Source organism: Symphalangus syndactylus, chromosome X (assembly GCF_028878055.3).
Source record: "Symphalangus syndactylus isolate Jambi chromosome X, NHGRI_mSymSyn1-v2.1_pri, whole genome shotgun sequence".
Taxonomy (NCBI): Eukaryota; Metazoa; Chordata; class Mammalia; order Primates; family Hylobatidae; genus Symphalangus; species Symphalangus syndactylus.
In genome coordinates, this window is record NC_072447.2 from 123,494,956 (window position 1) to 123,509,772 (window position 14,817).

Genomic DNA, 14,817 nt, shown 5'->3' on the forward strand with positions numbered 1-14,817 from the left:
TCTCCCGCCGAAGCCACAGGAGTAGCTAGTATTTACAGGCACGCACAACCGGGCCCAGAATGTCCGGGGGCACGATTTTTTAATTTTTAAATTTTGAAATACAGGGTCTCGCTCTGTCGCCCAGGCTGGAGTGCAGTGGCGTTATCATAGTTCACCATAACCCACACCCTGCATCGTCCTGAGGCACACTTCTTAAGGGAAAAACATAAGAGGTCCCAATCGGCCCTGGCTCTTTTTTATTTGACATTTATCAGTAGGAAGCAAAAGGTCAGAATGATAGTTCTAGACAAAGAGTGGGAAAGGAGAAGCAGGAGGAGGAGGGTGGGTAACAGAAGGGGGTGAGGATGGAGGGAAGATGGGAGCTAACCCAAGTCCCCAGCGCCTGCCCAGCATAGTGAACACTGGCACTTCTGCAGAGGGCTTGCAACCTAAGGCGCCAGAGCCCAGCATAGCTTAGCAGACATTGCATGCTCCGCAGTCGCGTCTAGCGCCAAAGGAAGGGCCACTTGCAGTGTAAGCCTTCTGGGATGCACTAAACACCAGGCAGGGTTCTACGTGTACTCTGACGTGGAGTACCTGGAGCTTTTGCAAGGGGCGTGTTAGGTTTCTTGCAGCTTGCACCTGAGCATCCAGAGTGCACTGCAAATCCCAGCCCCAAACTTCCGCTTCTACAGATCTGGAGAGCGTGGCACACTCAACTTTCTGGACATTGCTGCAAAAAACCTAGCATGCAGCCTCTGACTTCATCATTTCATCTTAATTACGGTCCGATTCGCGGACTTTGGGTGGGAACAGACCAGAACTAGAGAGACTCATCCATTAGTTACTGACTACCCAGAGGGGAGGGCGGTGCTGGCAGTCCAAATTGCAAGGTGCGCGGCCTTCAGTGTGCGGCGTCTTCGCCCTGAGGAAGCATTACGCCGGCCCGCCTGCCTCCAGGACCACACGGAAACGTGTTCTGCAAACTTTCTCCAAGGGCTTGGGGGCTAGATTGGGTCTCGCTCCTCTGCCTCTACCCCTGCCTCAATTTCGACTCGCGCCAGACAGCTCAGCCCCTTCCTCTGGCAGTCACCCTGCCCAGAGTGGGAGTGGTCAACGAAGCTGCAAAATGGATCGCAGGTCCCCATACACGCCCGACCCCTCCCCGCGCCCTGACCACGAACGCGTCCCTGACTTAATGGCCACACTCGGGCCTTGAGCGCCTGCCAGCAGGGCCTTCCGCCACACACACAGACACCGCAAGCAGCGGCGACGAGGGCAGGAGCCTACTCCCCGCCACGTGCAGGCGTCGGACCCAAAGTCCACGCGCCGGAACTCAGAGCAGGAGCCGAAGGACCCCAGCGCAGAATCCGTGGAGGGGCACGGCTTCATCCACCGCGCTCCCAGATGGGGTCCCAGCCCAGATACGGCCACGAAGACACAGGCGACCCCGGCCTGGGTTTCCTGTTCCATGAGATCCAGGAAGGCGACAGTCAGTGCTTGTATGGGGACCTGGACCGGTGCTTTGGGGAACTCTCGGAAGGGAACTTTCCCGGAGAGGGGGGCGTGGACCATACGCTGCTGCGCCTCCTCTCTCAGGCCGCGGTTCTATGCTGCCCTGTGCCCGCGCCAAACGCCCTGATCTCTCTCTGTCTCTCTCCTCTCAATCTCTCTTTGCCTTTCCTCCTTTCCAGATGCGAAGGCTGTAGGGACTTTGGTGATTGAAGGTGGAGGAGACGATGAGAAGAAAATACGGTCCAAACCCGAGCAGGGAGCTGGAGCAGAAAAAGAAAGTCACTTCTGTGCGGGAGCTGCCGACCCCACGATCAAGGAGAACCAGAAGCGCGGCGGTGGCGACCAGGAGCCCTCGCAGCAGCAGCCTGAGGCTTCCAGCCCAGGGCTCCTCCGCGGAGGAGCCACAACCCCAATATTAGCGGCGTCTCTTCAGCCCCAGTGCGTTCAGCAGGTTGCACCTGAAGGAGCTAGACAGCATTTTCCCACGCTCTGAATATCCCGACGTGTTCGCTCGGTAAGCGGCTTGCTCTGGAGCTACCCAGTTCCCAGGACTCTGGGGCTCTTCCCTGGACGCCTTTGGCTCTACCCATGTCTCTTTACCACCCTCCAGTGCCAAGAGCTATTTACCGGGCTCAAGGCCACTGGCTCAGGGCCGCTCTTGAGCTGTGGAATGCGGGCGATAGCAACTGGGCATCAAGGTATTTTTCACGCAGTATAGAAATGAATCAAGTTAAATATTTGCATTAAAATTATTAATCTTCGGGCTGGTGCTGTGGCTCGTGCCTGTAATCCCAGCGCTCTGGGAGGACAAGTCAGGAGGATCCCTGGAATCCAGGCGTTCAGGACCAGGCTGACCAATATAGTGAGACTTCATCTCTACAAAAAATTTTGTAAAATTAGCTGGGCATATTAGCAGCACGCACCCGTAATCCAAGGTACTCTGGAGGATCGCTTGAGCCTGGAGTTCAAGGCTTCAGTGAACCGTGATCCGGCCACTGCCCTCCAGCCTGTGCTACAGAGCTAGACCCTGTCTCTAAAATTAGATACATAGATAAATTACATGAATAGATGACAGATAGAGATAGAAAAATCTTGAATCCTGAGTGTTTTAGCCCTCTCTGAAATTCTGCACACAAAGGAAAACCATCCCCTACCTAATGCAAGCCTGGGGCTATTTTTAGGTATCACAGAAAAATGTGCAGGAGCAGTTGGGAGGATAGACATTTTCAAACTGGTATGAAATGTTCTTAGGTGTATTTCATTTCATGCACAATTCCAAATACTGAATTTTTATAGTTTTCTTTCCCAGAAAGCAGCTGGCAATATGCATAGATGTGAGTGAAGCCGAAGTGGAAGCCAGTAAGCCTGATGAAAGCAATTGGTCAGAGGAGCCACTCTCTGAAACCTGCCTCAGTCCTTGAATACGTTTGTCCTACACATTCTCCAATTGGCCTGTTTTTGTTGCCTTTTCTATGTTTGCCAAGTGAGTTTTGAACTTTAGCGGGGGAATAATGGGATACATAAACCTTAGCCTATGGAAATTTCCCATTACCAGAGGGAATATGCTTTCTAATGCGAAACAGAACTAAACTGTTACTTCTATTTCCTGTACAAGATTAAGTATAAATAAAGTTCCATTCCTTCTAACAATGGTATCCTTTAGAGAACACTTCTGTGTGGAGTTATGTTGGGACTGAGTCTGACTTGAGGAGTTTGCAAATTAATGCACCAAGGAGCCATATTGTGAGAAGGTTCAACTGTATTGAAAATATTTAAACCAGGCTATGTTCTTAGCTAAATGACCACATTTATAAATATTCAGGCATTGGGGTAAGGGAATAAGTTACATACAGAAAGAACACATTATATGAGTAATTAATGTATGTTTAGTTTCACTGAGACAGATGGGGAGGACATAGCTTAAAAGTCCAAGTGCCTGGTGGTCCTGCTGCTGTTTTTAAGGGTCTGATGAAGCCATGTAGAAAGTGGCAGCCCGAAATTTTTATTTTCTCCAATACTTTTATTTGTAAGCTGGAATACACTGCTAATATACTCGAATTACAGTGGGGGTGTGGGGGGGCAGGTTTGCAAACAGGAAATTTGTTTAAAAATTGGAATAAAAAAGAACAATTTTGAAAAAGTTTTCACTTAACTAAGAAGGGTGAAAAGGTTAAAGAAAAATTGCATACACTCAAATATATACCTTGAAGATATGGCACAAATGGAGCTCTATCAGGGAATATTCTCTTTAGGAATTTTTTCTGACAACCAAGGATTTTTTTTTATGTTACTGTTTTAAACTGGTGGGTTTTATGTAATTTGTTTGGTGGTGGGGTGGGGCACGCTCAATTTAGACCAGGTTCTTACCTGTGCTAATTTGAAATGGTTTTTCATTTTCCCAGGCAGTGGTGATTAATTTGTAGGTCATGAGATCAAGAAATTACTAAGATTACTTCAGTATTATAGACCAGGTTCTTACCTGTGCTAATTTGAAATGGTTTTTCATTTTCCCAGGCAGTGGTGATTAATTTGTAGGTCATGAGATCAAGAAATTACTAAGATTACTTCAGTATTATTGACTAAGTATATTTTCAAAACAAAAAGAAAATCCAGGATGAGGTTATGAGCAGTGCTGTGCAGTTCATGTGAGTGCAGTGATGGGCCCTCCATGACCAAGCCTTTTTTTTTTTAAGACCATCTTTTTCACTCTCAAGAGTTTTCAGAGGATGAAGTCTGGCCCAGTGGCTCACACCTGTAATCCCAGCAATTTGGGAGGCCAAGGCAGGCAGATCACATGAGGTCAGGAGTTCAAGACAGCCTGGCCAACATGGTGAAACCCCATGGTGAAAATACAAAAATTACCTGGACTTGGTAGCGCACCACTGTAGTCCCAGCTACTAGGTGTAGCATGAGGCAGGTGGATTGCTTGAACCTGACAGGCAGAGGTTGCAGCGAGCCAAGATTGTGCCACTGCACTCCAAGCCTGGTGACAGAGCAAGACCCTGTCTCAAAAAAAAAAAAAAAAAAAGTTTTCAGAGGATGAATGGCCCCTTAGGCATCCTTGATGAAACCTGATTAAAAATCCAGCCTGCTCCTATTGATGTAGTTACTTCAGACTGAAGATGGGCTTTTCAAATGGGGTTGCAGTGTGTGAAGATCCGGCCACTGCACTCCAGCCTGGGTGACAGAGTGAGACTCCGTCTCAAAAACCACAACAAAAAAGAAACTTTAGAAAGCAAAACCCCCAATTTTTTTGATTACTATGGAATGCAGAAGCTCCTGGACTCCTCCCAAGATTGTGTTCATAACTTTTCAGCTGAAACTAACATCTGCGAAGACCATCTATCTTGGGTGAACCTATTTTCTGGTAACCAGTGTTAAATATTTTTTAATAAATAAAAATTTTAAACTTGTATTAGAACAGTTAATTTCTCATCTTTGCCTTTTTTCCTTTTTTATATGTTTTTAAAATCCCTTTTGAGAGATGAGATCTCAATATGTTGCCCAGGTTGGTTTTGAACTCCTGAGCTCAAACAATCCTCTCACCTCGGTTTCCAAAAGTGCCGGGATTACAGGCCTGGGTGATCGCACCTGGCCTGGTTGTTGCCTTTGCAATATTTGAAGTACATTTTAAAATACATGCATTTTGTGGGATTACTTTTAAAAGAACTCTCTGTTTTGAAATTTAGATTGAGTGGAAACTATTATCTAAAGCATTATTTTTTACTATTTCCTCTGCCCCATGCCTCAGTTCTTCTGGAACTTCGAAGAACTAGAGAGGTATTAAAAATAGTACATATGTCGGCGAGTTGCCGTGGCTCCGTTCAAGGGATCCCAGGGAGGGGGTCGCAAGAGCCCAGGAGTTTGAGACAAGCCTGGGCAACATGGTGAAACCACAGCTCTACTAAAAGTACAAAAATCAGCTGGGCATGGTGGTGCATGCCTGTAGTCCCAGCTACAGGGGAGGCTGAGGTGGGAGGATTCCTTGAGCCTAGGAGGTGGAAGTTGCAGTGAGGTGAGATCGGGCCACTGCACTCCAGCCTGGACGACAGAGTGAGACCCTGAGTCAAAAACAAAAACAAAACAAACAAGTAAATACATGTCTCTTGAAGACTCCATCAGTTATGGGAAATGGTATTCACTATTCTTTTCCTGAGCATGAAAAAAATGTTCTGTTAGTGTGTGTCAAATTGAATGTTAGTGTTTACTGCATGATTTGTGTGGAGTATTTCATTGGCTTTCAATTGCAATATGGCAAAGCCATGTGCTCAACTGGGACAAAGGTTAGAAGAGGTCAGAACTCGGTCTGATGGTGTCCTGTGGCTTTTATTTCTATAGATTCTGTAGTTCTGTTTAGAGGGTACCTATAGCATTGAGGAAGCTGATGTTTAAAAAGAACAGGTGCCACATTGGGAAATAAGAAATGTTGGTTTCCGGCTGGGTGTGGTGGCTCACGCCTGTAATTCCAGCACTTTGGGAGGCTGAGGCGGGCGGATCATGAGGTCAGGAGATCGAGACCATCCTGGCTAACACGGTGAAACCCCGTCTCTACTAAAAATACAAAAAAATTAGCTGGGCTTGGTGGTGGGCGCCTGTAGTCCCAGCTACACGGGAGGCTGAGGCAGGAGAATGGTGTGAACCCGGGAGGCGGAGCATGCAGTGAGCCCAGATCGCGCCACTGCACTCCCGCCTGGGTGACAGAGTGAGACTCCGACTCAAAAAAAGGGAAATGTTGGTTTCAAAATTATCTGGTGAGGATGGCAGTGGGCATACACAGGCGCATTCCTAGATGTTCCCCAATTCAGCCAGGCGCTGGGGGCTCTGGGTATCAATAGTCTCCTCTCTGTGCAGAAGTCCCACATTGCATGCAACTGCTTTGCTGACATTTCATATCCACAACTGTGAAGTTCGCAGAGTGAGATAGTGGACAACACAGCAAAAAATGCATACTGTGAAACTGGACTTTGATTTAACCTCTGCGAGAGGAAATTCTGATGGAACTGTGGCACTTATCTTAGTAATCACTTCATAGTGCAGCCTTGGTGCTCACAATTAAGCACTTTTTTTTTTTTTCATATAAGTTTTTTTTTTTTTTTTTATTATACTTTAGGCACTTTTAATAGCCAACGAGAACGCTTGCATTGCTAGAGATTGCTCAAAAGCAAAGGCTGTATTGAGAAGAACTTAATGTTTCTTAAAAAATGGGCCTGGCTCCCCTCACCCTCCCATTTTTGTTTTTGTTGTTTTCTACTCTGGTAGTTGCGCAGGAAGAAGACACCATGAACAAATGACTGCCTATTCCAGTGAATGATGAGTCTAGATTACTGCTCAGGGGACCATCTCCTTGATTCGAGTGCCAATAACCCCAAAGATGCCCTTTCTATTTTTAATTAGCAGAAATTAGAGATCTCTTAAGGATGAAGAGAGCAACAAAATACATTGGACATTGTGATTGTCCGTTTTGAGTTGGGGAAGGTGCAATAATATGCCTTCTGGGCTGGGGATGGGGGAGAAAAGGGAGAACAGCTTCATTCTGGCTTTGGTGGAGTCTCATCTCATGATTCTTCTGAAGCAGCAGGACCTTTGGGCCAGAATGACTCCTATTCCCCTGTGTCCCCCACAAAAAGGGAGGGCAGTGGACAGAATTTGGAGCATGTTGAATCAATGCTTAGCTGTTGCCTTCCCATAAATGCTGAGTAGCCGCTTAGGAAGCTTCCCCTAGAGTCCGGAGTTGGGCATGAATGTTCCTGTTAGCATTGATGGGTCTCTATTCTGTCTGAAAAATTGGGCCAAACTAGTTCTAAATTCACTAAAAGTCACCCGCACCAGCTCTGCAGCTCCTTTCCATCACTGCCCTCACACAAACTGCAGAGCAGGGCTCATAACCTCATCCTGGATTTTGTTTTCATTTTGGAAAATTCTCTCTTAATAAAACTTAAGTAATCTTAGTAATCTTTTGATCCCATGACCTACAAATTAATCATCACTGCCTGGGAAAATGAAAACATATTTCAAATAAGCACAGGTAAGAATCTGGTTTAAATTGAGCGTGCTCCCCATCACCAAATTTCATAAAACCCACCTCTTTAGACAGTCCCATCAAAATAATTCCTTAGTTGTTAGAAATTCCTCAAGAGAATATTCACTCATAAAGTTCAATTTGTGCCATTTCTTCAAGGTATATATGTAAGTGTATGCCATTCTTCTTCAACCTTTTCACCCTTCTTAGGTGACTGGAACCTTATTCAAAATTGTTCTTGTTTGTTCCAATTTTTAGACAAATTTCTAGTTTGCAAACCTGTCTCCCCCCAACCCCCACTGTAATGTGGGTATATTAGCAGTGTTTTCAGGCTGACACATCGAAGTATTCCAGAAAATTAAAATTTCAGGTAGCCACTTTCTACATGTCTTCATCAGACACTTCGAAAAAATAGCAGGACCACCAGGCACTTGGACTTTTAAGCTATCTCTTCCCCATCAGTCTCAGTGAAACTAAACATACTTAATTACTCATATAGTGTGCTGTCTGTGTATGTGACTTAGTCCCTTAACCCAATGCCCGAATATTTATAAACTCACTCACTGAGCTAAGAACATAGCTTGGTTTAAATATTTTAAATACAGTTGAACCTTCCCACATTCTAGCTCTTTGGTGCATTAATTTGCATACTTCTAAGTCAGACTCAGTCCCAAGATACCTCCACACAGAAGTAGTCTCTAAAGGATACCATTGTTAGAAGGAATTGAACTTTGTTTATTCTTAATTTTATACAGGAAATAGAAGTAGCAGTTTGGTATGTATAGTTTTATTTTTCCATTAGAAAGCATATTCCCTCTGGTAATGGGTAATTTCCATAAGCTGGGGTTTCCTTATCCCATTTTTCACCCTCTAAAGTTCAGAACTCACTTTGCAAACATAGAAAAGGCAACAAAAATAGGCCAACTTGAGAATGTGTAGGACAAAGGTATCAAAGGACTGAAGCAGGTTTCAGAGTGACTACTCTGACCAATTGCTTTCATCAGGCTTACTGGCTTCCACTTCGGCTTCACTTACATCCATGCATATTGTAAGCTCCTTTCTGGGGCAGAAAACCACAAACGTTCAGTATTTAAACTTTTTCAGAATTGTAGATGAAATGAAATACACTGATGAACGTTTCATACCCGTTTGAAAATGTCTATCCTCTCAACTGCTCCAGCATATTTTTGTGTGATACCTAGCCCCAGGCTTGCATTAGGGATGGCTGTCCTTGGTGTGCAGAATTTAAGAGAGCACTAAAACACTCAGGATTCAAGATATCTCTTTCTATGTAACTGTCCATCTATCTATTTAATTTTAGAGATAGGGTCTAGCTCTGTTATCCAGGCTGGAGGAGGGGTGACACAATCACGGTTCACTGAACCCACGAACACCTGGGCTCAAGCGATCCTACGGAGTAGCTGAGACTACAGGTGTGTGTCACCATGCTGGTCTAATTTTTTAAATTTTTATGTAGCGACAGAGTATCATTATATTGCTCAGGCTGGTCTTGAACGCCTGGACTCAAATGATCCTCCTGCCTCGGCCTCCCAGAGTGCCAGGATTACAGGCGTGAGCCATCGAACCAACCCGAAGATTAACAAATGTTAAGGCAGTATTTTAAAAGTCGAGACCAATGAAAAAATCCACAGTAACCAAATTGTTAAAATGTTCAAAAAAGGCAAGATCCAACCGTGTAGGACTCACTCTCCTCACCCTGATGTCAATCGCAATTCCAACAAAACATTTCCAAAACACGAGTCTGGCCAAAGTTTCCTGGCTTGATTCGTTTCCATAATGCGTGAAAAAATACCTTGATGCCCAGTAGGCATCGCCCCCACCCCACAGCTCAAGAGTGACCTACTCCAGTGGCCTTGAGCCCCATATGTAGCTTTTGACTCTGGAGGGGAGGGAGCGAGACTGGGGCAGGGCCAAAGGCGTCCCGGGAAGAGCCCTAGCGTCCTGGATAATGCGCACCTCTAGAGCAAGCCGCTTACCTAGCAAACACGTCGGGATACTGAGAGCGTCGGAAAATGCTGTCTAGCTCCTTCAGGCGCAATCCACTGAATGTACTGGGGAAGAAGAGATGCTGCTGATCTTCGGGCTGCAGCTCCGAGGAGGAAGAGTCCTGGGCAGACTCCTCAGGCTGCTGCTGCCAGGGCTCCTGGTCTCCACCGCCGCCCTTCTGGTTCTCGTCCAACATGGGGTCCGCAGCTCCCGCACAGACGTGACATTCTTCTGCTTCTGCTCCCTGCTCGGGTTTGGACTCTTCTTCTTATCCTCTCCTCCCACTTCAATCACCGAAGTCCCTATAGCCTTCGCATCTGGAAAGGAGGAGAGGGAAAGAGAGGGAGGGAGGGAGGGAAGGAGAGAGAGAGAGAGAGAGAGAGAGAGGCACAGGGCAGCCTAGACTCGCGGCCTGAGAGAGGTAGCACAGCAGCTTCCCGTCCACGCGCCTCTCTCCGGGAAAGTTCCCTTCCTAGAGTTGAACAAATCACCGGTCCGGGTCCCCAGCCAGGCACTGACCGTCGCTTTCCTGGAGCTCATGGAACACGAAGCCCAGGCAGAGGTAGCCGGTGTCTTCGTGGCTGGATCTGGGCTGGGACGCGATCTGAGAGCGCGGTGGATGAAGCCGTGCGCCTCCGCGGATTCTGCGCTGGGGTCCTCTGGCTCCCGGTCCGAGTTCCGGCGCGTGGACTTCGGGTCCAACGCCTGCACGTGGCGGGGAGCCGGCTGCTGCCCTGGTCACCTCCGCTGGTGGTGTGTGTGTGTGTGTGGCGGACGGAAGGTCCTGCTGGCATGCGCTCGCGGCAGGAAGGTGGCGGTAAAGTCAGGGGCGAGCTCCTGGTCAGGGCGCGGGGAGGGGTCGGGCGTGCAGGGAACCCGCGCTCCAGTTTGCGGCTTGGTTGACCACTCCCAACCCGGGTGGAGTGACTGCCAGGAGGAAGGGGCCAAGCTGCCTGGCGCCAACAGATCTGGGGCAGGGGAAGGGGCGGAGGAGCTAGAACCAATAGAGAAAGTTAACAGAACATGTCTCTGTCCAGCCCTCCAGGCACGCGGGCTTGCAGAATGCTTCTCCAGGGCGAAGGCGCTGCAAGCTGAAGGCACTGCACCTTGCGGCGTGGGCTCCTGGCACCACGCTGCCCTCTGGCTAGTTGGTGACTAATGCATGAGACTCGCTGGTTGTGTTCCGTTCGGACTCAAAGTCCTCGAATCGGACCGTAATTAAGATGAAATGATGAGGTCGGAGGCTGAATGCTAGGTTTTTGCAGCAACGTCCAGAAAATTGAGCACGCAACGCTCTCCAAGGGGGTCTGGGGAACCCTGAGTTTGGGTCTGGGTTTGGCAGAGTCCTCCGGATGCTCAAATGCAAGCTGCAAGAGACCTAACACGCCCCTTGCTAACACTCTAATTACTCCACCTCAGAGTACAAGCGTAGAACCCTGTTCGGTGTTTAGTGCATCTAAGAAGGGTTACACTGCAAGTGGATGTTCCTTTGGCTCTAGACGCGACTGCGGAGCATGAAATGTCTGCTAAGCTATATTCTGCTCCAGAGCCTCGGGTTGCAGGCCCTCTGCAGAAGCATGAGTGTTTCGTGTGCTGGGCGGGCGCTGTGGACTTGGCTTAGTTCCCGCCTTCCCTTGCTCGTCATCACCTTCTCTTACCCACCCTCCTCGTCCTCCTCCTGCTTTCCCTTTCCTACTCTTTGTCCAGAATTATCTTTCAGACCTCTTGCTCCCTACTGATAAATGTCAAATAAAAAAGAGGCAGGGTAGATTGGGAGCTCTATGTTTCTCTCTTCAAGAAGTGTACCTCAGGACGATGAAGGCTGTGGGTTACAGTGATCTATGGTCGCCACACTACAATCCTGCCACTGCACTCCAGCCTGGGAGAAAAAGACAGACCCTGTACCTTAAAAAAGAGAATAGTTCCTCGGGATGATGCTGGCCCCGGTGGTGCGTGCCTGTAATCCTAGCTACTCCAGGAGGCTGAGGCGGGAGGATCGCTTTAGCCCAGGAGTTTGAGACCAGCCTGAGCAACACAGCAAGACCCCCATCTCTAAAAAAATAAAAAACAAAAATAGCGGGACGTGGTGGCACCCACCTGAAGTCTAAGCTACTCACCTAGCTGAAGCGGGAAAATCGCTTGAACCTAAGCGTTGGAGACTGTAGTGAGCTATTTTTACCAGCGGAGGCTGTTCAGTTTGTTGGCGTTTTGAACAAAGAATTGGAGAAAACTCGCAAGTAAACAATGAAGCAACAAAAGCAGAGATTTATGGAAAATGAAAGTTCACTCCACAGGGTGGGAGCAGGCCTGAGCAGCCACTCAAGGGCCCCGATACAGAATCTTCTGGGGTCCAAATACCCCCTAGAAGTTTCCCATTGGCCACGAGGTGTTCACCTTAGGTAAATGAAGTGGTGACCGGCAATCAGTCTAAATGGTTGTGGAAAGCAACCAATCAGAGGCTGAAGTGAAGTCACAAAGTTCCATTCCTCTGCAAAGGTCTGATTGGTTCCAAAAAGCAACCAATCAGAGGTACTTTCAATTTCCCATCTGCCCAGCAGATAAGGTGGGGGTTTGCAAACGGAGTAGCCACAGGTGCTTTTGTTACTTAGGCGTGGGAAGTTAGGGCTTTCCTTTCAATTTAGTTCTAGGATGTCAGCCTGAAACGGCCTTAGGTTCACTGCTTCCAGACCCTATTCTCCTGCCTCACTATGATCACACCACTACACTCCATCCTGAACTACAGACTGAGACCCTAGCTGTAAAACATAAAACAAAATAAAAAATAAGAATCAGGCCTTGGAATGAGTTGGTTTCCTGAATATTGGGATTATTTAGCCAATTTTGGCCTTCAGAACCACCACTGTCAACAGGCCTATTTAATAAATTAAACAATTTTCATAGGCCCCTAAAAAGAACCGGGACCCCCACTCACTTTGCCCACTCTGCCTGACAGATAAGCCTCTCCTGTCTCCCATTCCTGGGTGGTAGATAGGAAACCAGCTACAGGATGGTTGGTTGACCAGTTCACTCTGAAAAAGCTGTCAAGGAGTTTCACCCACAGACTGTCCCTGACATTAACCAAGACGTCTCCTCCTCAGGCTGGATCTTGCAGGGTCCGGCAGACCTCACCCTTCTCATGGCCAGACACACTTTGATGAATTTTGGCCTGGGATCAGTTACTATTTGGGAGACCTACAATGGTTTTAATCATGGTGTGTATTAGCCCAACTCGGACATCTGTCAGAATCAGAGTTGTGTGGTGTCTCACAGCTGAGGTTTCCATGACTTGCTTCAGTGCTTTCTAAATTTCAGTAGTCATTTCTGTGTCCCTTTGGTGAGTGTTACCTACCGGAGCACCAATCAAGGTAGTGTTTATTTAAAATTTTTAGTTAAATTGATTCACTTCTTGTAAATGCTACGTACTGAATTGAGCCTCATCCCAATAAACATAGGCACAAATGATGGGTTTGATGTCCTAGATTTATGAGTGCAGGGACCCTGGAGCCAGATTGCTGGCATCTGCATCATTGCTTTGCTTGACATTTGCTAGCTAGCTCACTTGATGAGTTGCCTTTTCTCTCTGTGCTTCAATTTTCTCATCTGTAAAATGGGGTGATAATAATATCTACCTCATGGAGCTGTTGTGGAGATTAATTGAGATGATACTAATGGTAGCTCACACCTAACCTGGTTCTTACTGTGTTCTAGGCAATGATCTAAGTGATTTGCTTAGATTAACACATGTAATCCTCTTAACAAACCCATATACACATTGATGTGCTATTATATGTCATTTTATAGGTGGTGTTATTGAGTCACCAAGGTGTTAAGTATCCTGTTCAATTGGGAAATGTCACTCAATTGGGAAATGTCCAAAGCTGAGATTTGAACCTATCCTCTGAGTATTATTCCTAACAGAGAGGATGTGCCCAATTACATTTGCAATTATGCTATAATTATTATTCTTTTGTAATTAGTTAACTAGAAATAAGCAGAAATAAAAGTATCATTCATCTCAAAATTTCTTTCACTTGTTTGAATATGGAATTAGTGCCATAGATATCTACTGGTATCTCCCTCATTAGTAACCAAGGGATAAATGAGGATATCTAGAATAACAAGTTTAAACCAGGATGCTGAAGAAAAGTGGTTGAATTCAGGAAGTTAACCATTCTCTTCAACACTGCATTTTTGTTTATTGTTGGAATCAGTTAGTCCTGTAGATAAGTGGTTGGACACACGAAAATAGTTAAACAGCAATAACTAGAACTACCAATTACAAAAGAAAATTATAGCGTGTAGCACAATAGCAAATATTCTCTGTGTCAAGGATAGTACTCAGGATAGGGTCAAATCCCAGCTCTGGACATTTCCCCAGTGGGTGACTTTGAGCAGGTTACATAGCATCTGTGTGACTCAATAACATCACACCTGTAACATGTCAATAACAGATAAAGCCAGAGAGTGGAGAACATCTTCTTCCTATAACCAACTTCTTATTTCTTGTTACCATAATGAGTTAGTTCTATATAACAAGGGGCACATAGGTAACTACTGAACTGGAGATAATGAAAGATAACTGGAAAACAGAGAAGCCTGGAACCTAGAAAGCAATTTTCAACAAGACAAAATTCTTATATTTCATTGATAAAATCAATTTGTACTATAGACATCTAGTGGTATGTAGGTCGATAGCAAATTTAAGTAAAGTAGAAATAATTAGAAAATAATTTGAAGGTATGAATCTGAAAAATCAGGATTTACCACTCTAACTTCTGATTTCTTGTTATAATAATGAGCTAATACTATAGATAGCTGGTGATACATATTGATATGGTTTGGCTCTGTGTCCCCACCCAAATCTCACCTTGAATTGTACTCCCCTAATTCCCACATGTTGTGGGAGGGACCCAGTGGGAGATAATTTGAATCATGGGAGCGGTTTCCCCCATACTGTTCTCGTGGTAGTGAATAAGTCTCACGAGATCTGGTGGTTTTATCAGGGGATTCTGCTTTTGCATCTTCCTCATTTTCTCTTGCAGCTGCCATGTAAGAAGTGCCTTCTTCCTCCCACCATGATTCTGAGGCCTCCCCAAACACGTGGAACTGTAAGTCCAATTAAATCTCTTTTTCTTCCCAGTCTCGGGTATGTCTTCATCTGCAGCATGAAAATGGACTAATACACCTCTTTAATGAGGTTACAAGAGGTAACTAAAGATAATTAGGACATGCATTTGACGTCAAAATTGAAATGCAGTCTTAAAAAATTGTTTTTCCACTGCAGTCTTCCATTTACA

The 14,817-nt window shown here is 46.1% G+C and overlaps 2 protein-coding genes across 3 annotated transcripts; one reads left to right on the forward strand and one right to left on the reverse strand.

The window, feature by feature from the left end:
* The first annotated feature begins 506 nt into the window (after positions 1 to 506).
* LOC134736014 (homeobox protein ESX1-like) lies at positions 507 to 3,144 on the forward strand. The gene is made up of 3 exons (XM_063634869.1): positions 507 to 1,471; positions 1,674 to 2,008; positions 2,804 to 3,144. The coding sequence occupies exons 1-2, from the start codon at positions 1,387 to 1,389 to the stop codon at positions 1,985 to 1,987; spliced, it is 399 nt and encodes a 132-aa protein (XP_063490939.1). The 5' UTR covers positions 507 to 1,386; the 3' UTR covers positions 1,988 to 2,008; positions 2,804 to 3,144.
* A 5,083-nt stretch (positions 3,145 to 8,227) lies between these two features.
* On the reverse strand, positions 8,228 to 11,907 carry LOC134736015 (rhox homeobox family member 1-like). 2 transcript variants are annotated; one of them, XM_063634872.1, is made up of 3 exons: positions 10,040 to 11,907; positions 9,511 to 9,837; positions 8,228 to 8,573 (listed from the first exon to the last, which is right to left on the reverse strand). In XM_063634872.1, the coding sequence occupies exons 2-3, from the start codon at positions 9,714 to 9,716 to the stop codon at positions 8,492 to 8,494; spliced, it is 288 nt and encodes a 95-aa protein (XP_063490942.1). In that variant the 5' UTR covers positions 9,717 to 9,837; positions 10,040 to 11,907; the 3' UTR covers positions 8,228 to 8,491. The 2 variants fall into 2 exon arrangements, with proteins under 2 accessions (XP_063490942.1, XP_063490943.1); XM_063634873.1 differs by having other exon boundaries at positions 9,511 to 11,907.
* Between the last annotated feature and the right edge of the window lie 2,910 nt (positions 11,908 to 14,817).